We start from the raw sequence: 22,306 nt of genomic DNA on the forward strand, positions 1-22,306 counted from the left end.
GCGTGACTCCCGCCGTCCTTTCCTTCCTCCCCGCGTCAGAGACAGTCACGAGTGAGAAAACGCGATGTTGTTCAAGAAGAGACCCTCGGGGCTTTCCGATTTCACTGCCTCCCACAGGGCGTGCGCCTCTGTCCTGCCAGAGACCCGAGCGGACTCTGGAAGAAGCCGGGGCGTCCGGCGAGTGGTAGTAGAGTGCAGCCGGGACCCCGGCAGAGTCTGCGGTGGGTCCCGGGCACGAAACGGGTGATGAAGGCACCACGGCCGGGGGGGCGGGGGGGCGGGGGGGGGACGGTGCCTGCTTTTTGGAAAACCCGAATCAACTGTGGTCCATAGTCGTTTCAGCCCTTTGACCGCTGACCAGAAAAAGAGCAAGTGACAGAGGCTTGTCTTCAGCTCTGGGGACAGACCGCCTGAGCGTGCGGAAAGAGGAAGCGTTGGCAAGATGGAGGTGGAAGGGGACAGGGCGAGCTCGCGTGAATGTGTGTTCCGGCACAGGGCGGGCCACTTCCTGGTCTTAGGTGGGTACCTGTAAGGGGGCGCCTTGAGACGGCTGGTGTTAGGTCAGTACCTATAAGGGGGAGCCTTGAGACTTCTAGTATTAGGTGGTGCCTGTAAGGGGGAGCCTTGATGTGACTTGTTTGTATCCACTCAAAGTAGCTTATGTTTTCTGCCTCCTGACTCCTTTCCCAAAACCAAGGGGACAGTTTTGCCGGAGTTCCACATGGGGACAGCCTTCCCCTGAGATTGGTGTGCGTGGTTACCGTGGGGACCCCGAGAGAGACCCCATTCACGAGAGTAACACGTGCAAGTAATGAACCTAGGAGGTGTGGTCCCTTGTGTTTTCTGCCGTAAGACGGACTTGGGATGCGGACCAAGTCTCCCAGTAGAAAAAAGCGAACGTTACTGACTAACATGGAAGAAATCTCCGCAAGCAGATGCGTGAACTGGTAAGGAGATAAAGACCATGCGGGTGATTTGCCGGGTGCAAAGGAGAACAGACAGGGAAGAGGGCATTGACCCCAGTGTTGTCTTGGGTGGAATTTGCTGGACTGGGTTCGCCCGAGCCTTGCCTGCCCAGTCAGGTAGAGCTCGAGGGACAGGAAGCAGAACTCTTACCAACCCAAGAATAGAAGGGAACATACACAGAGATTCTCTCAAAACAAAACAGCAGGTGTTTTACTGAGCAGTAAGACAACAGAAGCATTATTTTGCTTTAGATTGGGAATTAGCCATAGTAGCCATGACCCTCACTGCTGAAAATTACACAAAAGACTGTAGCGAAAGGTGGGGGGGAGAGACAGAGAAAGAAAAGAGAACAGAAGAGAAGGAAGGAAGGAAGGAAGGAGGGAGGGAGGGAAGGAAGGAAGGAGGGAGGGAGGGAGGGAGGGAAAGAAGGATGGAAGGAAGGAGGGAAGGAAGGAAGGAAAGAAAAAAGAAAGAAAAGAAAGAAAAAAGGACAGGAGAAAGAGAAAGCAAAAGGAAGGAAGGAGAAAGAAAAGGAAGAAAAAGGAAAAGAAACAAAAAAGATGAAAAGAAAGAATGAAAAAGATACAAAACACGGCAAAAACAGCTGAATATGTTCTAAAGCCAGACTATTGTGGGGGGTGTGTGTGTGTGTGTGTGTGTGTGCGTGTGCGTGTGTGTGCGTGCGTGTGTGCGTGCGTGTGTGTGTGTGTGCGTGCGTGTGTGTGTGTGCGTGCGTGTGTGTGTGTGTGTTTGCTGGCTTTATTAGTACTTTTGTCAGTAGACTCAAAATACATCAAAACATTGTTTCTCTAAAGCACAAGAAGAAATCGATAAATACGTTAATTCCGATAGCAGCAAATACCCAGGCGGTCTCCGTATCATGCTCTTTACACAGAAATCACTCTGCCTGCACCCCTCACCCGGGAGAGCTTTCAGTCCGGCGGTAGTGGGACAGCGGTATAACGCGCCCACAAATGTATAACACGCCAAGTAGTAGCAGGTGCCGCGAAGCAAAATCCAGCAGGACAAGGGTCATCAGTCTGCCGTCCGGCCAGAAGCCAAGTCCCCCACCTCCAACTAACGCACGCCCCGTCAGATACGCGAGCAGACGTTGCGTTCCTGGAAAGGATAGGGAAGGGTGGTTTTGTTTTGGAGCCGGAGTTGCTTTATGGTTCCCGCGTATGCTCGGAACAGAGCCTGGAAGCTGCTGGACCCGCTAACAAGACAGCAGGTGGGTGCCCCCCTCGTGGGCACAAAGAGCCTGGTTCTGGGAACTGCTTCACTGCGCCTCGTTTCTGTCGGGGGACACCTGTAAGAAATGTGTACTAAACGGCTTTATTTTTTTTCATGTTTGTTTATTTCTGAGAGAGAGACAGAGACAGAGAGAGCCTGAGGCAGGGCGGGGGGTTGCGGACAGAGGGAGAGGGAGACACAGAACCCAAAGCAGGCTCCAGGCTCTGAGCTGGACCGGCCTCCATCTGGGAAGGAACCTCGGGCCTCCCACCTACGTCCATGCCCGTGCCATCAAGTTCTCGGAGTCATTTAAGGAAAGGCAGACAAACAAAAGGGCAGACTGACCGGGCTGGGGAATGCTGCTCCTGCAGAGCCCGCTGGCTGGCTCCTTAATGACGGACCCTCGTCCCTCCCAGGGCAAGACGCAGGGGGGCTTCTCCTTAAAAACAAGACCACTCGGTGCATAATTAGTGGCCACTAGAAAAAACAAAACGTAATATTCTTTCAATCGGAGCTCGTCTATCAAGCCGAACGACGCACGGAATTCATTCATTCATTCATTCGTTCTTCCTCCAACCATATTTATGACCCCAAACTCTACTTTGCTCGGTTCTGGGGATGAGGCAGTAATGAAGTCAAAGCCCCCGTCCTCTGGGAGGGGAAACAGACAAGACACAGGGAAACAAAATAAGCCAATCATGGTGTGCGTCATAAAGGAAAGGATAAACACGGGGAGGAGGTGAGAAAGCATGTAGCCTTCTGAGAGGGTTGAGGTGTCGTGGTTCAGCATTCCACCTGTGGAATCCACCTGTCGACCTGAGCTTGAACTTGAGTGCCACCGGCTATTAGCTGCCTATCTCGGGGACACCGCTGCACCTCTCCGTGCCTCGGTTTCCTCGCCCGTAAAATAAGGACGGTCGAGTCCTTCTCTCATAACATTAACGTGAGGATCGCATGAGCCTAGAATGCACTGGGCTCCCCGAGACCACTAGCCATCAGCGTCTGGAGAAACAGAACATTAGCGAGGGGCCTCTTGGGAGCGTGTGGGTAGAGGACACGCTTTCCTGCCCCGTGTCCTCGAACTCACCCTTTCTCACTATGATCTGTGGAAGGAGTAACTGCTATGTTTCTCTTCTCTACTCACCGTCCGCTTCGCACGTGGCTGTGACTGACAGCCATTTTACAAATCTACGCACGTAGTTCTCAGACTTCCTGGTATTTTATTGCGAAGCATTTTTTATAACCGGCCAATAATTTACGCTCAAGTCCTGTCGCGGTAGGCCAGTGGTTCTCAAAGTGGGGGTCCCTGGACCAGCAGCCTCAGCATCGCCTGAGAGCTCACTCCCAGGGCAGATTCTCGGGGCCACACGAGCCGCGCTCAATCAGAACCCCCGGTGGGGACCGGGGCTGGTGGGGGGCTCAGGGGTCCGTTTGAACGAGCCCCGTGGGCGATCGGATTCGGTTCGTGTTAACGTTTGAAAATCTCTGAGCCAGGTTATTTGACGTTGAAACGAAAAAGGGGTCCTACCGAGAACAGCTCCTGTGCTCCCCTGCTCAAGGCAACACTACGGTTTGTGGCCATAGTAACAGGTGACCAAGAGAACAGGATTTAAAGCTGTCCATCAGTGACGCCTTCCTTCAGTGGGTTCCCAGCTCCTGAAGGCCGGCCAGTCGGCCACAGCCTGGCTCCAGGGACCAAGCCTCCTTGGCAAAGGGTCACTCGGTCCCTAAAATCTCCCGCTGGTGAGAGTCCACGAGTCCCTGAGCCCCGCCCTGCCTGCTCGGTACGAGACTCACTGCTTGGCCAGGGACGGATCCAACTTTTTGCTCCAGATGCCCCGTGGTGATGTCTTCCTTCGACACCCCAGGCAAGCCGGTGGCTTTAGCCCACGGGCACCCATGCCCCTTGACAGGTACGGGGTAGACAGCATCATGAGTGCCTGGGGTGGGGCGCCGTGAGGAGCCAGGAAGTGGCGTCCTGGAGAGGCACTCACATTGTTTTTTAATGCTTATTCATTGATTTTGAGAGAGAGGGAGAGAGAGCAGCACAGGGGCAGAGGGAGAGGGAGGGAGATTCCCAAGCAGGCTCCGCACCACCAGCACGGAGCCCAATGCGGGGCTTGAGCTCACAAACCGTGAGATCATGACCTGAGCCGAAATCAAGAGTCGGATGCTTAATTGACTGAGCCACCCAGGTGCCCCCTCCCCCCCTTTAAAAATGTTTATTTATTTATTTTGAGAGAGAGAGAGAGAGAGAGAGAGAATGAGCAGGGTAGGGGCAGAGAGAGAGGGAGAAAGAGTACACTTTTATCACACACACACACACACACACACACACACACACACACCTGCGGGCAGGTGGGGCTCGCCTGGGGTCTTCGGGCTTTCCGTCTGCACATCCAGGTTAGTCCCGCCCCTTCGCTGTTGTACAAGAGGTGACACAAGGGGGGAGAATTGCCTCAGAGGAGAGATTGATTTGGCGACAGTTTAAGCACAGTCCGTGCCTACGGGGTGCACTTGTACACTTCTGGAAAGAAGGCGGAAGGTTTCGGGGCATCACAGGAAAAGATCAATGCCTGTGTCATGTTGCCACCGAAGCCACGGAGGACACTTGGGAGCTGAGAGCATCCGCTAATGTGCTCCTTGGTTGTCTGGGAATTACTTAGAGTATTTAACCAGCGTGGTTCGCATTTATTGTTCGTGCTGGGAAATTTCTCTTCGGGCGTATCGTGTAAATCTCAGTGGAGAGGTGGTTATTTGCTGGCTTCCGCGTCTGCTGAGCATTCGTTCGCTCCGTCTGTGGTCGTGCCAGCCCGGGGTCGGGGACAGAGACACGGGGGAGACGCGTCTCTGCCACGGAGCTCGCGGCTGGAGGTGGGGGGCGGGACGGGGGTGCACGCGCTGCTGGGGTTCCAACACAGAATCCCCTGCGAGCTTGCATGAGAGCTCAGGGTGGGGAGAGGCCAGAAAAGATACCCTCTCCCCCCCCCCCCCCCACCCGGACAGCAACGTCTGGTGTCCTGAAGGGTGGCCTGGGGCTTTCCGTTAGGAAATCGGTGCGGAGGCCTCTTTGGAGCAGGGCCCCGATTTTCCTCAAATACGGTCACGGGGGCTTTCAAGGAAACACACTGTCTCCCAACGACGTTATGGAGTTGAAAGTGAGTTAGTCGATCTTTGGAGAAAGATCAAAGACTAATCGTGTTTACTGGATCCACCTTCTGCCGTGGGCGCTGTACGACTGATGCTGTAATTCAGTAATCCAAATGTATTCAGTCAGTGCACACATACGCACGCAGTGTCTGGTCTCCTGTGCAGACACTGTTCCAGGCGTGGGGGGCGGAGGGGGCACGGCGGTTAATAAAACGACTCTATTCCTGATCCTTTGGCATTCACACTGCCCCAGTGGTAGTGGGACAATTAAGAAAGGAAAAAGAGGGGCGCCTGGGGGGCGGGGCTCAGTCGGTTAAACGTCCGACTTGGGCTCAGGTCACGATCTCGCGGTTTGTGAGTTCGAGCCCCGCGTGGGGCTCTGTGCTGATGGCTCAGGCCTGGATCCCGCTTCGGATTCTGTGTCTCCCTCTCTCTCTCTCTGCCCCTCCCCTGCTTGCATTTTCTCTCTCTCTCTCTCCCTCTCTCTCTCTCTCTTTCTCTCAAAAGTAGACATAAAAAATTTTTTAAAAAAAGGAAAAAGAAAAGGAAAATAAATCGGGGTAAGGGGATGGGCTGGGGGTGATGGTGTTGGAGACTCGGTGTGCAGGAGGATGGAAAAGAACTGTCTTACATGTGATTTTGGAGTAGACGCCTGAATGAAGTCGGGGAAGGGGTAGCGCAGAATTCCAGAGAGGGGCAGGGTGTGGGAAGGGCGTTTCCGGCAGAAGGAACAGCCAGGACAAAGGGCCTCAGGCTGGAGCGTGTCTGGTGTGCTGAAGAAACAGGGGGGGGCAGGAGAGCCGGGGAGCGGGGTGCTGACGGACGACGGTCGCAGTAGACTTTGTTGCAAGCGAGAAGTAAACTGGAGGGTTTTGGAGAAGCATCGTCCCTTCTGGAAGGAAACCTCCAGCCATAATTTCTTTGTAATTCCTTTCTTTTTCCTTTTGAAATTGTGGTAAAATCCAGATAGCACAAAAATTTTCACCTTAACCGTTTTAAAGGGTACAGTTGATAGCGTTGCGTATATTCTGAGCAAACCGTCTCCAGAAGTTTTTAATCTTGCAGAACGGGAACTCTATTAAACACCAGCTCCCACTGCCGTCCCCCGGCCCCTGGCCGCCGCATTCGGCCTCCCACCCTTGAACTCACTCTGGGAGCCTCGTAAAAGAGGAGGCGTAAAGTTTTTGTCTTTCTGTGACTGGCTCATGTCACTGAGAATAATGTCCTCAAGGTTCATCCACACGGTGGCCTGAGTCAGGATTTCCTTCCTTTTAAGGCTGAATAACATTCCATCGTAGGTATAGACCGCATCTCGTTTATCCGTTCTTCCGTCGACGGGCCCTTGTTGTTTCCGGCTTTGGGCTACTGTGGATAATGCGACGACAAAGACCAGAGTACAGATCTCTCCTCGATACCCTGCTTTCAGTTCATTTGGATATGTCCCCACTTGCGGGATTGCTGGATGGCGTGGTAGTTTGGGTTTTCATTTTTTTAAGGGTGCCGTATTATTTTCCATGGTACCTGCATCGTTTTCTCTTCTCACCGGTAGTGCCCGGTCCCTCCACATCCCCGTCCACACTTGCTATTTTCTGTGTTTGTTAAAATGGCAGCATCCTGGCGAGTATGATGTGGCCTATTTATATTTATATTTATAAACATATATATTTATTGCCATATTGGCAATGAGTCAAAAAACAGCAATTCTGGGCATTGGGACTCAGGGAAACAGGCCCTCTCCTGTGTGGATCGGGGGAGTGGAGGTTGGTCTGACTTTCCTAGTGGGTAACTTGGCTGCGAGCTGCTACAAACGTAAATTTCTCCCAAGGAAATAATGAAAGACAAGTGCAAATATATTCAAAATCCCAGCCTTATTTAGAATGCTGGAGTCAGGGGTATCTGGCTGGCTCAGGCAGTAGACCACATGACTCTCGATCTTGGGGTCATGAGTTGGAGCCCCATGTCGGGGATAGAGATTACTTAAAAAAAAAAAAAAAAGACTTGGGGAAGTGTTTATGGTATATTATTACGTGAAAAGAGGCTTAGGACTATATATGACATGATTGTTTTTCCCATTTCAAAGATTATTTGCTTTTTTTCCCCTCTGGGGCGCCTGGGGGTGCTCAGTCGGGTAAGCGTCCGACTTCGGCTCAGGTCACGATCTCACGGTCCGTGAGTTCGAGCCCCGCATCGGGCTCTGTGCTGACAGCTCAGAGCCTGGAGCCTGCTTCGGATTCTGTGTCCCTCTCTCGCTCTGCCCCTCCTCCGCTCATGCTCTAAGAATAAATGAAACATTAAAAAAAAAATTAAACAAATTTTAAGGTTATCTGTTTATTTAAGTGATCTCTACACCCAACGTGGGGCTTGAACTCATGACCCCGAGATCAAGAGTCACATGCCCTTCTGATTGAGCCAGCCAGGCACCCCTAATTTTTTATTTTAGTACATAAAATTTATCCTCTTTATTTTTTTTAAGGTATTCTAATTTTTTTTTTTTAAAGCAGTGAACTTGAGGGGCTCGGGCTCCTCTTCCGCAGGACGTGCAGGCTGGTGAAGAAAGGCTTTGAGCTACACAGTGAACTACGCACGGAAAATTTCTGCGTATGTAACTTGCACGCGAAAGGAGGCTGTCTACTCTAAGTTCACAGTGATGATCTCTGAGCCGCAGTGATATTTTCCCTTCGTGCTCTTGTACGTTCTGCAAAGTTCTTGTAATATACGCCCCTTAGGTTTGCAATTACGTGGTCTCTCCTTGGTCCATTTTCTGAACTTCCCAAGTTTTTTTTTCCCCCCCTGCAAGAAACACACATCATCTTTGCAGTTAGGGAAAAGAACTACGTGATGTGAACACATCACATGCACACAGGAGTCTGTGCAAAATACCAGATATTAAAAAACCACAGGGGAGGATGTTCTTTCTCTCTGGCGGTGATGAGTTTGAAGAGGGAGATGTGGACATCCGCTCCCAGACCTTGCAAGCGCTTGGCCAGCGTTCTAAGATTTCCCGTCCCGAATTCCAGCACAGACCTCCACTCACCAGAAAAATTAAGTATTTGTCTCTTCTTGGCCCGGCCACCTCATCCGCATCCAACAAAACAGGAACTGAGCAGCTATTAGTCCTGGAAATCTGGCTCCAGGGAACGGGGCCGGGAGTCTCCCTTTTTCAGAAGCCAGCTTCAGGCTTGGTGTGCAAGGGCGACCCCTGTCGGTAGAATTTAAGTACGCCCGTGGATCGGGAGACCTGATGTCTCCGTTTTATTCTTTGTGGGGTCTCCTGGCAGCCTGGCAGCCAACAGCCCACTCTCTCCTTCCCCCAGCTGCATTCTGCCTCCCATCCCCCCACGCCCCGCCCCCCTCCTCGGGTGTGCCTGCTGTGTTCCTGGGAAAACCTCATCTGGAGGCTTGGGCGTGGGAGCCACAGGTGTAGTCAGCCTTTCGGACATGGCACAGGTGGGCTGCTGCGGGGCCGGGCTCTGCCTGTCGGCAGATGGGCTGCGGTGGCCCCCGCTCTGGGGGGACAGACTTGCACCCCTCCAGCTGACTGAAAACGCCAGACCCGGGCAGGGTGTGGGAGCGGTGAGCGGACAGGCCGTTGGATACAGAGGACGTGGCCGGCGGGTTCCATCTCCCCCGCGGGGGAGGCAAAAGGGCAGGCTTTCTGGGCGGAGTCCCACCGTTGAAGAGCATCTCCCCTCTCCCTGCAGACTCTCGGCGGGGGGGGGGGGGGGGGATTCCGATAAGAAGCAAAAAACTGACGCAGCCCTCTTAACCAGCTGCTCTCTGCACTCAAAAGGGCAAGCGGGTGGCTTGAGGGAGGGGTGGCTAGCCGTTCCTCCGGGCAACCCTGCTGACAGTGGGCCACAAAGGGTCGCCCGGCACACCCTGTCCATCGCGCGCCGGGTGGCAATGCCCCGGGGAGCTCTGGTTTCAGACACGTGGAGCCTGCATACGATCCATCAGCCCGACCCTCTCGCCCGGGGCCCTGGTCTGTGATAAAGTAAAGCTGGACACCAGAGGAATGTGCTGGGCGTTTCTGTGCTTCGAGCAAACGTGACTAAGTAATTCTCAGGGCCCATCACCAGACAGGAGTCTGCCTGCACTGTTTTGTGTCTCGGTGCCTGGGGAGCAGACCTCTCAGCCAAGAGCATATGCCCTGCAGGCCTCAGGTCTGCTCTCTGCTGATGGGAGAGAAGCAAAGTCTCCCCCGTAGCTCTCTGCTTGCTCCCAGCGAGACTGGTTGGAAACCGACCTTTCTCTGCTTAGGCCAGATGCTCGGCATCGTTCAAATGTTTGTGGGTCCTGACATCCAGGGCGGGGGGGGTCCCCCTTGGGAAAGGAAAGCAACCAGAGATTATGATATGAGGAAGAGGGGACATGGGTGGGTTCCGTCTACATTCGCTGGAAAGGAGAGATGGGGGACAGGTGCCCACCATAAGACCCAGCTCCCTACCTTTCAAGAAGTCAAGGAAGGGCTGAGAATTGGTTAGGGGCCCCGGTGAGGGTCAAGACCAGCTTTGTGGGAAAGGCCTGGAGAGGAGTGCAGGACTTCCCTGCTTTGGCCAGGGAACCGGCGTTTCTGCCCCAGCCCAGCGGGCGGACGCCGGCAGCTTCTGCCTACAGCTCGGCCTCAGAGCCCGGCGGCAGATTCACGGGGCTGGCGACTGCTGCCTTAGCACGAGGACCTTCCCAGCACAGCTGTGGCCCTCACAGGGCAGGTGCATCTTCTAGGAGGAGGCCGGGCAGCCGGGTGGAAGGGGCGAGTTGTAAGCGCCAGAAGAGTGGAAGGGACGGAGGACTGGCGCCAAGGCCCTCGTTTTACAAACAACAAACACGCAGAGACCCGGAGAGGGGGGGCAGGTGACCCCGGGTCACACCGCAAGTAAGTTCGTGGCAGAATTGAGAGATGACTCCAGGTGCCCCGGGGGGGCGGCCCGGGCTCTTTCTACTTGTAGTGCTCCCTCGGGCAGGGGAGAAGCTGCAGCAGCCCTCCCTGCTGGCTTTGACCCTGGAGGGCCTTGGTCTGGACACCGGAAGGATTCGAACTCGCTGAGCACCTACTACGTGCGGGGTACCCGCGCTCCCGCGCCCCCGGTGAAACCCCAGGAGGGCCGCGAGGAAGCCTCACGGAACCCATCTGCTGGCGAGGAAACTGATCCCCAGCTGTGCGCGCAGCCACACGTCTGACTCCGCTTGCAAACACCGGGTCCCTATCCCAGGATCCCTCTCCAAGGCCACGCTTTTAGAAGTTAAACCCGCAGAAGAGCCAGCGACTCACCAGCCCCGCCCCCACCCCGCGGCCGCTCGGGCGCACGCAGGACGTGCTCGCCCGCCGCCTCGCGGGGTCGGTAGTCGCCCGCCCGCCCGCCCCGACCCCCACGCCCCCACCCCCCGAGCGGCCGGCCCTCGGCGCCCCGGGCTCTGGCGCCCTCCCCCGGCGGCGGCGGCGGCGGCGGCGGCGGCGGCGGGCTCGGGTCTGCGCCTCCCGGAGCGGCCGCCAGAGCCCGCCCGGGGTCCCCGCCCCACCTCGCCGAGGGGCGGTCGGCCGGGGGCGGGCGCCTGGGGCCCCGGGGCGGAGCCAGCCCGGCCGGCGCGGCGCAGGGAAGCCGCCGCGCGCTATAAAAGCCGCCGCTCTGGCCGGGGCGCCGGGGAGCGGAGCGCGGCGCGGCCGGTGGGGCCGGACTGGCGGGCGCGGGAGGCGCGGGGCGTCCGGGACAGAGAGCGGCCGGCCGGGCGCGGAGCCCTTCGCTTCTCCGGCGCAGCCGCCCCTCCGCCGGCGCACGTCCCCGGAACGCGCGGGGGCCCTGGGCTGGGGCCGCCGCACCGCCCCTGCCGCCGCGCTCCCGGCCCGGGAGGCGTGCCGCCGCCGCCGTCGCCGCCGCGGACCCGGAGGTAAGAGGGCCGGGAGCGCGGACGCCCCGAGCTCGGAGCGGGGGCAGGGTCGCGGGAAAACGTCGCCCGTCTGTGGCTTCGGTCGGCCCGCCCGCTCGCTGCTCTGCGGTGAGCCTCTGTCTGTCTGTCTGTGTGTCCGTCCGTCCGAGCGTCCGTTGATGGGCACGCGCCCCTGTCACTGTCCTGTGTGAGATTTCACCGAGACCGTGTGATCTGTGCAAGCAGCAGGTGCCGGGGGCGCCGGCGTCCACGGAGCGCACCCAGCGCGGGGCGGGGGGGGGGGGGGGTGCTCTTGCTTTCCGTAGCGTTCCCTCCTTCTCAGTGGCTGAGTCTTGCGCCCGGGACGGTGGCTGGCGGGCGAGGGACCGGTCCGAGGGTCGGGTCGCCGGTCCGGCCGCTCTAGCGCGTGTGCGCCTGGCCACGTTGCGCCCTGCGGCTCGGCCCCGCGCGCTCTTCCTCCTGGGCCCCCCTCCGCCTCCCGCCGCCTCTGGCTCCCGCGCCCCCGGATCGCGCTGGGCTCCCCGCGTCGCGCTGGCGCGGGAGGCGACTGGATGTGAAAAGAAGTTGACGGCCCCTGTTGATGTTTAGACTGAGACTCCAAACCCGGCGTTGCCGGGAGAGGGTTTGGTGGTGCCTGGCACGGGACGTCGGCTCCAGAAAAGGTTACCTTAGGTTGGGAGGAAAGGCAGGGACCTGGCAGAGCGCAAGCCAGGGCTGCGGCCACGTCTCCGGCTCGCCGCTCCGGGAACCAGGGCCAGAGACCTTCTGGAGTGGACCCGGCGGCACGCATGTGCCCTGGAGAAAGGCGCCCAGTGCGCCCGAGGTCGTCAGCCGCAGACTCTCAGCTCTCAGAGACCGCCGCCGCCGGTCCCCAAGCGTCCAGCACGGCGGCCGTCCAGGCGCGCCTCCAGCAGCCGGCTTTGAGGTCCTGAGTCTCGCTCCGCGCAGCCAGCGTTGCCCACAGGTGAGAACTCTGTTTTGAAGCTAATCTTTTGATGTGTGAGCCAGCGCCTGGCTGCAGCCCCATCCCGGAGATGGTGAGCCTGGGAGCGAGTCTCCATTCCAGCGGTCTGGAGAGGGATGCCGGGCGCGCCCCGGGGCTGGAGACCCGCGGCTTTGCGTGCCCAGGCGCGGCGCCACCATGGACAGCTCCCAGCCACTTCCTCCACTCCGGGTGTGCGGCCCCGGGTCTCGGGAAGGTGCGTCCTCCCAGACTCCAGGCGTTGGGGCGACAGGAGGGAGGAGAGGGACAGCTAGGTTTTGAGAGCCCTCTGTATCCTGTCCCGAGGCGGCAGGAGCCACTCGGGAGGGAGCCAGGGCTTGTGACTGGGACCTAGATCAGCCTGCAGGTGAACTCTGTCCGGGACCTCTGGTATGGTGTTGGGGGACAGGGCGTCCCTGGCTCTTTTTGCGGCACTCACAAAGGACCTCTTGAGGTCCCTCAGAGGTGTCATAAATGTGTGACGCCCGAGCATCCGACTGAGGCAGTGAGATAATGCCAGACCTAATTAGGAACCGCCCAGCCCGCTTTCTGTGCACGGCATAGGGTCTTGCTACATCCCATTAAGTTATTTAGTAAATTTGATCTTGGGAAGATACATTAGTTTCAGAGTCACAGGGACGGAATGCAGGAGACTCCGGCCAGAGCAAGTTCTAGAGAATGTGTCCAGATGCATTTGGGAACGCAACTGTACTCACTTCTGATCCTAATGGTTTTCTGCAGGGTGCATGGCACTCGTAAGGAAGCTTCTAAAGGTTCCTCTGGAGCCCAGTTGATGATTTTTCGAGTTGGTTGCTTGGAAACAGGGAGGAGAGAACCTGTAGGGGTTCATATCTGTGCAAATTAAACATCTCCTTTCTCTGATGAGAAACGGCACTGGCTCTGTGTGTTCCTTTTGTATATGTGCACCTGTGCAGAAGTGTGTGTCTGCCTTTACTTGAAAATCGTAAGAAATTTCCAAGGTCGGCTACCGGTTGTGACCGATGGAGGTCCGTGGGGAGGAAAAAGAATCAGGCACCTTTTTTTTTTTTTTTTTTTTGAGGCAGCGTGTGTAATTTTGTGACAGTCACTTAAGCTCTGTGCCTGTTTCCTCGTCTGTCACATGGGACCACACAGTCTCTCTTGCAGAATTGCTGATGAGAACTAAGTGTAAAAGCATTTAGCCCCTAGCTGAGCACAGAGAAAGCTCTTAAGTTGGTGGTGGTTACAGGTGCATTTTAAAGGCAGTTGTGCATTTTTTGAATCACCAGCCCTCTGCTGTCTCTTTCTCTCTCTCTCTCTCTCTGCTAACCTGCCATCGTTTGACACAGACTCCAAACCCTGCTTAATGTTCCTGTTGGAGAACTGGTTGACAAAAGTCATGCCCGTGTCGAAGCTGATCCCAGTGCCAACAAAAATCTCACTGAAAGCTAAATGGAAGAATTTTTGTGAGACGAGTCAGCCGCCTGTGTTTCTCACCTGTACGCTTGGAAGAAAGACAAAGTGAGTCGTTTTCAAAATACTGTCATAGCTCCCTGGGTTGAAGGATTATTTCTCCCTGATCCTTCTCCCGAAGAAGGCGGGACCTCCAGGGGGCCTCCTTGTCCTGCTGGTGGGGGGCAGGGAGTTCTCTTGGGTCTTGCCGGGGGAGTGGCTTCCACGGCCCCCACTTCTGGATTGTGCAGGATGGAGCGAGGGTCGCTTCCCCGGGGCAGCTCCTGGTCTAGGAAGCCCGCGAGCGCTCGCGACCTGGCAGGAAGCACACCCCTTCCTGGTGGAGCCCTGCCGGGGGCTGTGACATACCGCCCAGGACACAGCGCTGCACGTGGGGGTTCTGCCTGGTATATGTCACTGAGAGCGGGAAGTTTGGATAATGGAATTATAACGGGCCCAATCTCACAGAGTTTTTCCCCCAGAATGTGTGTGTGTGTGCATGTGTGTGCATGTGTGTTTCTGCCAGTTTCACATTCTAGTCCTCCTAGATTTCCTGTCTATTAGTTTTATTTATTTATTTATTTATTTATTTATTTATTTATTTATTTATTTATTTATTTTCCTCAGCAGATCAGAAGACTCTTTAGCTCCCTGCCTCTAAGCTCAAGGATGCAGTCCACAGATGCTGGGAGTCTCTCGGTCATTGTCGCCTGCCCGGCGATGCGGCGATGTGAATGGAGCAGGAGGCTGAACCCCAGTTGACCTCGAAGGGCTGGCTGTCTTCTCTGGACTCCCCTGCAGGTTCCGGCCCCCAGCGCGCAGCTTTCTGGTAGGAAGACGACTGAACTACAGAACATTCTTGGAATGCGGGGCCAACGAGGGGAGGAACAGGTGTAGGAGGGAGAGGGGGTCTCCGCGGGCCCCGTGGCACTCTGTGCGCAACAGCAGGGGCTGAGTCTCCGGGACAGACCGGTCTGATGGCAAGAGCGGCATTCGGGGGGCGGGGGGGAAGCAGGCTGAGAGGGGCGCCTACGGCCCTTGAACCCCGCTGCTTGAGTGGCCCCCTTCTGTGGTGTCTGCAGGGCAGCACCGTCTGTAGAGCGAGTGCATCCTGCGTTTGTAGCTGTGGCTCAAGAGAGCGTTAGGAGGGGTAGTGGGCACAGAGGGGCCCTTCTCAGTGCTGAGTGCCTTTTTCACAGTGTTCACCTGGGCCCTGAGCCTCCTTCCCCAAGAGCCCGACACACGGAAACTGTGTTAGAGGGGGTAGGACTGCGGTGGCTCTCACGGGATTCGTCTCTGTGCCTCTGCCCCCGCCCCCCGGCCCCGCTCGCTCCCTCCAGGGGCCATCCTAGCCCCTCTGGTGGGTCTCCCGCTCCTTCCCTGTCCTCCTGTCCTCCGTCTGCTCTGGTGCCAGGCTTTGTTCAAACCTGGCCCTTCAGAAGGGAGACTGCCTGCAGAGAAATGTCATCAAATATACATTTGCTCTCCGCTCGGCTCCCTCAGGGCCAGGAAACACCCTTCCCCACCCTGCTGCTTTTCCAGGGCCCCTCTCCAGGCTCGTGGGCTCAGCGAGCCCACCCCCTGCGGGTGAGGGAGCCCTGGCGAGCACAGCCATCCCCCCGGCCCCGTACTCACTCCGAGCAGGTCGCCAGCTCTGGACAGTCTGGCTCCTTGTGGCACCGGCAGATGGCTGGGGTGTTATCTTCGAGTCTTCTGCTTCTGAGGCAGGAAGGATGCAGGACTGAGACTTGGATAGGCCAACGAGTCTCGGGACCGGGTTCGGAAGCTCGCTCCCATTGGCCAGTCTGGGTGGGTGGGGGGCTGAGAGTCTGCGCTGGTCCACGGAGCCCCCTGTGGGGTGCCAGTGGGGACACCTGCACCTTCCTGTCCTCGACCTCGGCCCTTACGGCTGTGCCTTGTGGGTTTCTGGTGTCTGAGCACCTGCGGTCCAGCTGGCCTGTGTCCCCCTGGTGACCTTATACCGACCCCTCACATTCTTGGAGGTGATTATCGTTGCTTCTAAACCGTCTTATCGGTCGACTAAATATCTTGAATCCCTTGTCCGTCGTCATAATAAATTTTCCAGCGCTCTGAGCCGAGTCACTTTTAAGTGCGGGACCGTTGTGCAAATGGCAATCCGTCTTTGCTTGGTGTAATTTTGCTGAGTGTAATTTCGCTGGAATTAAGAGATCACTCGGGGGGGTCTCCTCTCCCTCTGGTTCCAGACACAGAGAAGGCGTGTTTACATTTAGATGACTTCCCTTGACTCTAAATCACAACTGCGTTTTGAACCTAAAAATGACATTTAAGCCTCAATTATCTTCCTCAGGCCCCCTCCCTGTGGGGATGAGCGGCTCCTCCCAGGGATGCGGGTCAGCCCAAGGCGCTTTTGATCGTCTCTACACGCGGGCCCTGTGTTAGCCACCGGGGAGGCAGAGGTCATCCGTGGGCCCTGCCCTCCAAGCTGCCCGCCTCGCTGGGGGAGCGGACACCTAAGCCAGAAGTCTCCAGGTGGGTGTGATGGGGGCTGGGACACACGGGTCAGGAGGGGTGGTGGGCGGGGGGCCTGCTGAGGGCAGGTGAAGCTGGGAGACATTCTAGAAGCTTCCCTGAGGAGGGGCCATACCGTGCATCTGGAAGGACTAGCAGAAATTTATAGGAATTTTCCCAAGAGGTGAAGGTGAGGTTTGGGGAGGGGAGTTCAGGAGGCGTTCCACATAGAGAAAAGGCCGCGGGGAAAGATCCAGAAGCACAGGCAGGCTTGGGCCTCTGACCACCTTCAGCCTCTCACGGGCACAGCGCCCCTTACCTGCCCAGACCTGGGGCTGTACCCGGCAGAAGAGAGAGTCGTTCGGTGCCTTTAGTCTCGTAGACTAGTGACTGTAAATGACTTTAACCGTACGTTTTTTTCCCCAACAAAATCTTACTAACTCTGATTTACAAATCAGATAAAAAGGGGCTGTGGCTGGGAGTGGGCTTTTATCTTGGGGCCCCCGAGGGGTTTCACAGGGCTCTGTGGGTTCCAAGGAGCACGGTTTGAACACCTCTGTCCTGGATCATTGCATTTTGCTTTTGGCCATCCTATTTAATAATGTCATCTTGCTATGATTGTGGTTTGTCTGGCTACATCTTAATATTCTGGATGTCTCGCGGGGTTCTGTGTCAACAATTTTTAATGAAACGAAGCCAGAATTTTCCTGCATGTGACTATCTAACAACTATGGGGCGTGTGGGTTGCCAGGGGTAAGGATCTGTGACAGGGGCTGGCTCAGAAAACTCAAGCTGTGGGGCGCCTGGGGGGCTCGGTCGCTTAAGCGTCCGACTTCAGCTCAGGTCATGATCTCACAGTCCGTGAGTTCGAGCCCCGCGTCCGGCTCTGTGCTGACAGCTCGGAGCCTGGAGCCTGCTTCCGATTCTGTGTCTCCCTCTCTCTCTGCCCCTCCCCTGCTCGTGCTCTGTCTCTCTCTCTCAAAAATAAATAAACATTAAAGAAAAAAAGAAAACTCAAGCTGTAGCGGGCACAGGAGGTGAAGACAGGGCTTCTCACAGAAAATGGACTTCTTATTTTCAACCTTGTCCGTCAATCTTGTCCATTCTTCGGATTCTAGAAAAGCTGGCAAGAAGGAAAACATAGCTTATTTCCAGGGTATACGACCTGGAACATCCAGGATCTTGCGCCCTTTCTCACCGAGGTAGCCACATCTGAATGTGGGACGTTTTTGAAAATGGGGTTTGAACGGGACTGTAAGTCAGAAGTATAGAAATGGGTAAGTTCTGCTGGCCTGGGGTGAGGTGGAAGGTTCCAGGTCAAGCTGCGGCCCCTGCGTGCTTCTTACAGAGCTGCCCCAAAGGAGGAGGTCCACGCTCTGAATGGGGGGTGGGGGGGACCCAGAGAGAACCCCGCCCTCGCCGATGGGATCCGAAGAACCCCTTCCAGCTCTAAAGCCGGAATCATATGACTGATGCCAGGTGATCAGGGTGAGGCATGGTCAGTGTCGAGAGTTTAAAGGGTACCTCCAGCTCCGGAAAGCCCCGCTGGCTATGTGATGAGCCCGCAGAGGAAAGTGGCAGGGGACGTTTCCCTCTGGGTGGACATCTGCACTTGCCCCGGGCTTGCCTGCCAGACCAGCAACCCGCCGAACCGGGCAGTGTCGGGGAGGGCTGCGGTGCCTGTGGGCGACCAGCATCTGGGGCATCTGGCCTCACGTCCACGTCCAGACCTGGAACACCCTGAACTTTGGCCTTGACTCCCAAACCGTGGGGTTTTAGCCTGTCCCCGCTTGCTAGGGGCTGGATGTCGGCTGGCTCCTATGTCACCCTGACCTCTTGGCATCTGTGACCAAAGACCCTGGTTCCCTAGATCCCATGGGACCATCTGGGGGCAGCCCGCGGGGATCCTGAGCTGTCCACCAGATGCAGAGGCCATGCCTGGCTCTGTCCTCTCCCCTGGGGGGGGGGGGTGGGCAGTGGTGCCTGCTGGTGTGTGATGAGGACACAGGTGCCCGAGGGTACAGAGCTGGTAGAGGATGGGATCTGGGCATCCGTCCAGCTCTGGTCGGGTACGTCAGCCGCCTGCCTTCTTCCCAGGCTCTTGTCCCTGCTGTGTGGTGGGAGCAGTTATTCCCAGCTCAGCCCCATCGAGTCTCCCAGTTCCTGGGTCTCCAGAACCCCCCAGGCTGACAGCGGGTGTGCAAAGCTTTCTCCTTCCCCTAAAGAATAACAGGAAGGAGCCTCAAGAGGAGTGAGGAGGGGAGCAGATTTGGGCAAACCGTTTAAAAAAAGAAAACGTTATTAAGCAAACTGGTGGTTTTATGACAAGCCTGTTTCAAAGCTGTGTTGCCCTGAGTAATTTGGTCATATGCTAATTTTCCAAAGGTTTGGGCTCAGGAAAACCTCAAACATAGCGGCTAAGTACTTTTTCCTTTCCTTTCCTTTCAAAATCGTGTTTATTTTCGGAGGAACTTAATCCATATGTTTCAGATCCATTTCCGTGTTACTCAGCAAAAGGTTGTGCCCCCCCCCCCCCCCCCCCCCACCGATGTTGCTGAGCCACGAGCGCGGTTTGGTTCTTTCTCTTCCCGGCTGTGGCTGCCCCACACTTCACCGACCCGTGCGCCCGCCTGAGCACGGCTACAGCCTAAGTCAATACAGGCCCTGGAGGCAAAAGGGAAAACTCAGTCGCGCTGACCCTGTCTTTATTTAAAATCGTGATAGTTGGTTCGCTATGGATTTGCTGCAGGAATTTCGATTTGTGAAATGCGGCATTTGCAATGTTGTCTGGATTAAAGTCTGAGTTTTTCGGCGCTCTTTTAAATCTTGCACGCTGGCCTCGGCCTCAGGGTCACCCCGGTCAGCGCTCCCCCGGGGTCATCCTGGTTGGGGCGCGCTGGTGACCTCGCCGTTGGAGCTGGCTCTGCCGTTATCCCCGCCTGGGTAGGTAGGGGTCGGCGCCCGGGACCAGGCACACAAGGTTTTGGGGACGCTGACGGTGCCTCCCCTCAGGCTGTTAACCCAACTGTTGATGTGGTTTGGGGCGGAGCCCTGCCAGGGGAAAGGGGCGGAGCGCTGCCAGGGGAAAGGGGGCGGAGCCCTGCCAGGGGAAAGGGGCGGAGCGCTGCCAGGGGAAAGGGGCGGAGCACTGCTAGGGGAGAGGGGAGAGGGGGCGGAGCCCTGCCAGGGGAAAGGGGCGGAGCGCTGCCAGGGGAGAGGGGGCGGAGCCCTGCCAGGGGAAAGGGGGCGGAGCCCTGCCAGGGGGAAGGGGGCGGAGCGCTGCCAGGGGAGAGGGGGCGGAGCCCTGCCAGGGGGAAGTGGGGAGGAGGGTGAGTTCTTGTCAGCTTTCCCCGTGACCCGAACCCGGCTTCCCTTCGTTTTCAGAGCAGGGAACGAATTTGCAGTGGTCGATGCCAGAATGTTTTACAGCTTCTTCTGGGCCGACGTGTCCCTGCATCCATGACTTCTTCAGAAGGGACCGAGTTCATGAGATTTCTCAATTCAGTTCCCGGTAGCAAAAGAGAAAGCAGCTGTCGGGTTTTGGCTTTGGAACTTCCCTATGCAAGAATTTGTCCTCATTTAAATGATTTTTAAAAAATAAGAAGGCACAGCCCTCTCCACGGTGTCTGTCTGGTTCACCCCTTTGGAGAGGCTCAGAGATTCCTCTGACCACAAAATTGTGGGCTGTGTCTATGCATGCGCCAGGTGGCGGAGAAAGAGCTGGAGTCTGTTTTGAATTTTAAGATCGTTGGGTAATGTTGTTACAAATGGTAACACATAAACATTTCCTGGGATTTTCTGAGAATGACCATGTAGTGAAGTTCATTTTTACTTTGAACATCCCCATATACAGTTACTTTAAATAAGAGACTATTTTTAACATATTTAAAAAAAAGGATGATGCTTTGATTGAATCTTGCTTAATAAGCACAAACGTGAGCCTCTGCTCTGCTGGGTTGCGTGAGGACATCACCTCCCCAAGGTCGGGGGAACAGAGACGGGAGAGTCCACCCTGAGTGGTGAGCGTCAGATCTGCACACGGCCCGCTGGAGGCCATTCTGGGCAGGAGGCTGGGATCTGCCTCCCACGATGCACAAAGGGCCTCATCTCAGCCCAAGAAAGAGGCATTTCTTCATTCGGGACAGGCCCCCCTCCCCCCCGGGCTCGGACACAGAGACTGTCGTGTTCTGTTTATTCCCAAGGCCTAGCACATAGTAGGCACAAAACATTTATTAAATACACGAAGGCATGAGTTCTGCATCTGAGCCCCAGCCCCCAATGGCACACATTTCCGGGCGGAATAGATCTGATGCGAATTCAACGAAACCAGAGCCTGACCAGCCGGGGTAGGGTCTGCACTGGGGTGGCCCTGTGGTCATTCTCATCATTATTATAGATAACCCGGCCTTACGGAGCATTTACCGGTTTCAGGCAGCATGCAATCACTTGATCGTCCGACAGCCCCGAGCAAGGCGTCGGATGGAGAGGACTCCGTGAGGCCCCCCCGCGGTCACTCAGGAGCCTTGAACCACGGTGCCACACCGCAGGGACATTGGCAGCTGATGGAGTTGGAACTGGGGCCCGCGTCTGTGTGAGTCCAGACGCCCTCTCTCTGAGTGGTGACCGATGTTGCTTGAGTTTTTGAATTTTGAGAGAGCATGTTTCTGGGGATAGATAGTGTAACTCACACGAAAGCAGCTGGAGAGTTAATTTCAACTCCACAGCACTCACGGTGGATGCCCCGATTCTTGATGGCCAGCTGGGATTCAGACATGGCTCCGTCATACCTCCCTGTGCTGGAGGAGCTCATGGTCTAGCCGGGGAGACAGACGGACAGACATTCAGCGACCTGTGGTCTGTGCTGGAAGCGAGGCGTGAACGACATGGTACAGATTGATGATGCGTAACCCACGGGGGAAACCGACCAGCAGGCAAGAGGCCGGGGCGAAGGAAGTGTGTGGTTGGCTCTTGAAGGGGAGTACGGTCTCCTGGGCAGAGGAAGAAGGTTTCGGAAGGAAGGAATAGTCTGAGCTAAGTTCAGAGAATCCAGGAAACAGGAGTCTGGGGGAAGGTCTAGGAGTTCCTGGAAACGAGATCGTAAGGGTGGGGGCAGGGGGGTTGGTCCTTCACAGCTGAGTCGGGGAGTCTGGCCTCCAACCGTGGTGACTTGGACGAGGGGGACGTTAGACCCTTGTTCCTGGTGGCAGGTGGTTTGGGTTGGGTTTGCGTCCGTCAGTCCTGAGGGTGGTATTCTTGGCAGGAGGTGCACTCCAGGACGCCCGCTCTCCCTGGGGAGTGTGGCTGGCAGGGCCCAGCAAGGGCAAGAAGGAGGCCTCGGCCGCCCAAGGGGAACTATTGGAACCCGGCCAATGGGGCGGGGCGGGGAGGGCAGGAGGGAGAGCATCACGTTGGAGACGTTTCGGGGATTGGCGGCCCGAGTCTCTGACAACACGAGGCCCGGTCCCTCTGCAGGCAGAGCTCCGAGCCTCTGAGGGAAAATTTCGGAGGCTCGTGACCCCGAGCCCTTCTAGACTGATGTATCCCCTGCTCCCTGTGCGGCCTCAGTGTGGGGTCAGGAGGGTACGGGCCTCTGTCCTTTGGCCTTCGTGCTGATCTCCGGAAGCGCCTTCCTAATTCTTCACAGATTCTGGGGCAAATCCCTAACTGCCTTGAGGGCTGGCCTGCAGCAGGTGGGGCACGGGAACAGAGCATCTGTGAGGGGCTCACCTTGGGAAGGGACAGAGTGGGCAGCGTGGAAATGCTTCTCCGGTTCTGCCCTGCATGAAGCAGATCCTCTGCTGTGTGGCCTGCAGAGGCCCAGGGGCCACCTTCCCGTGGCTTCCTCTCCTCTCCGCCCGGCGTTTGTAATTAGGCGTTCAGGGAATTTCAGGGAACGACATCCACCCACAAATGTCCCCTGAGGGTCGCCCGGGTGCCCAGAGCTGTACTGAGTTCTGCCCACTCAACAGACACATAAGTTGAGGTCCAGATCACCAGCATCTCCAAGAGGAGCCTAACCAGATGACCAGAGAGAAATATGGACAAGTGCTTTAGGAAAAACTCCCCTCCACAGAATAAACTGTTTGCCGTGTTCCTTCCTCGCCATTTTACAAGGCTCCTTAGTTTGTATTTTCTTGCGTTTCTACAACATTAGAGCTGATGTAAAAA

At 56.5% G+C, this 22,306-nt stretch overlaps 2 protein-coding genes across 2 annotated transcripts in view; both read left to right on the forward strand.

Annotated features, from left to right (window-relative positions):
- The first annotated feature begins 8,787 nt into the window (after positions 1-8,787).
- Positions 8,788-22,306, forward strand: part of LOC128772667 (collagen alpha-1(I) chain-like) — a 31,179-nt gene continuing 17,660 nt past the window's right edge. The window contains exons 1-4 of the mRNA XM_053888580.1: positions 8,788-8,922; positions 10,590-11,343; positions 11,558-11,788; positions 11,988-12,199. Of these exons, the coding sequence (XP_053744555.1) occupies positions 8,788-8,922; positions 10,590-11,343; positions 11,558-11,788; positions 11,988-12,199 (1,332 nt within the window). The remainder of the gene's footprint in view (positions 8,923-10,589; positions 11,344-11,557; positions 11,789-11,987; positions 12,200-22,306) is intronic.
- Positions 10,988-22,306, forward strand: part of CEMIP (cell migration inducing hyaluronidase 1) — a 128,522-nt gene continuing 117,203 nt past the window's right edge. The window contains 1 exon segment of the mRNA XM_053888611.1: positions 10,988-11,235. The gene's annotated coding sequence lies outside the window, so the exon portion shown is untranslated.

Source organism: Panthera pardus, unplaced genomic scaffold (assembly GCF_024362965.1).
Source record: "Panthera pardus isolate Hobbes unplaced genomic scaffold, ASM2436296v1 HiC_scaffold_23, whole genome shotgun sequence".
Classification (NCBI taxonomy): domain Eukaryota; kingdom Metazoa; phylum Chordata; class Mammalia; order Carnivora; family Felidae; genus Panthera; species Panthera pardus.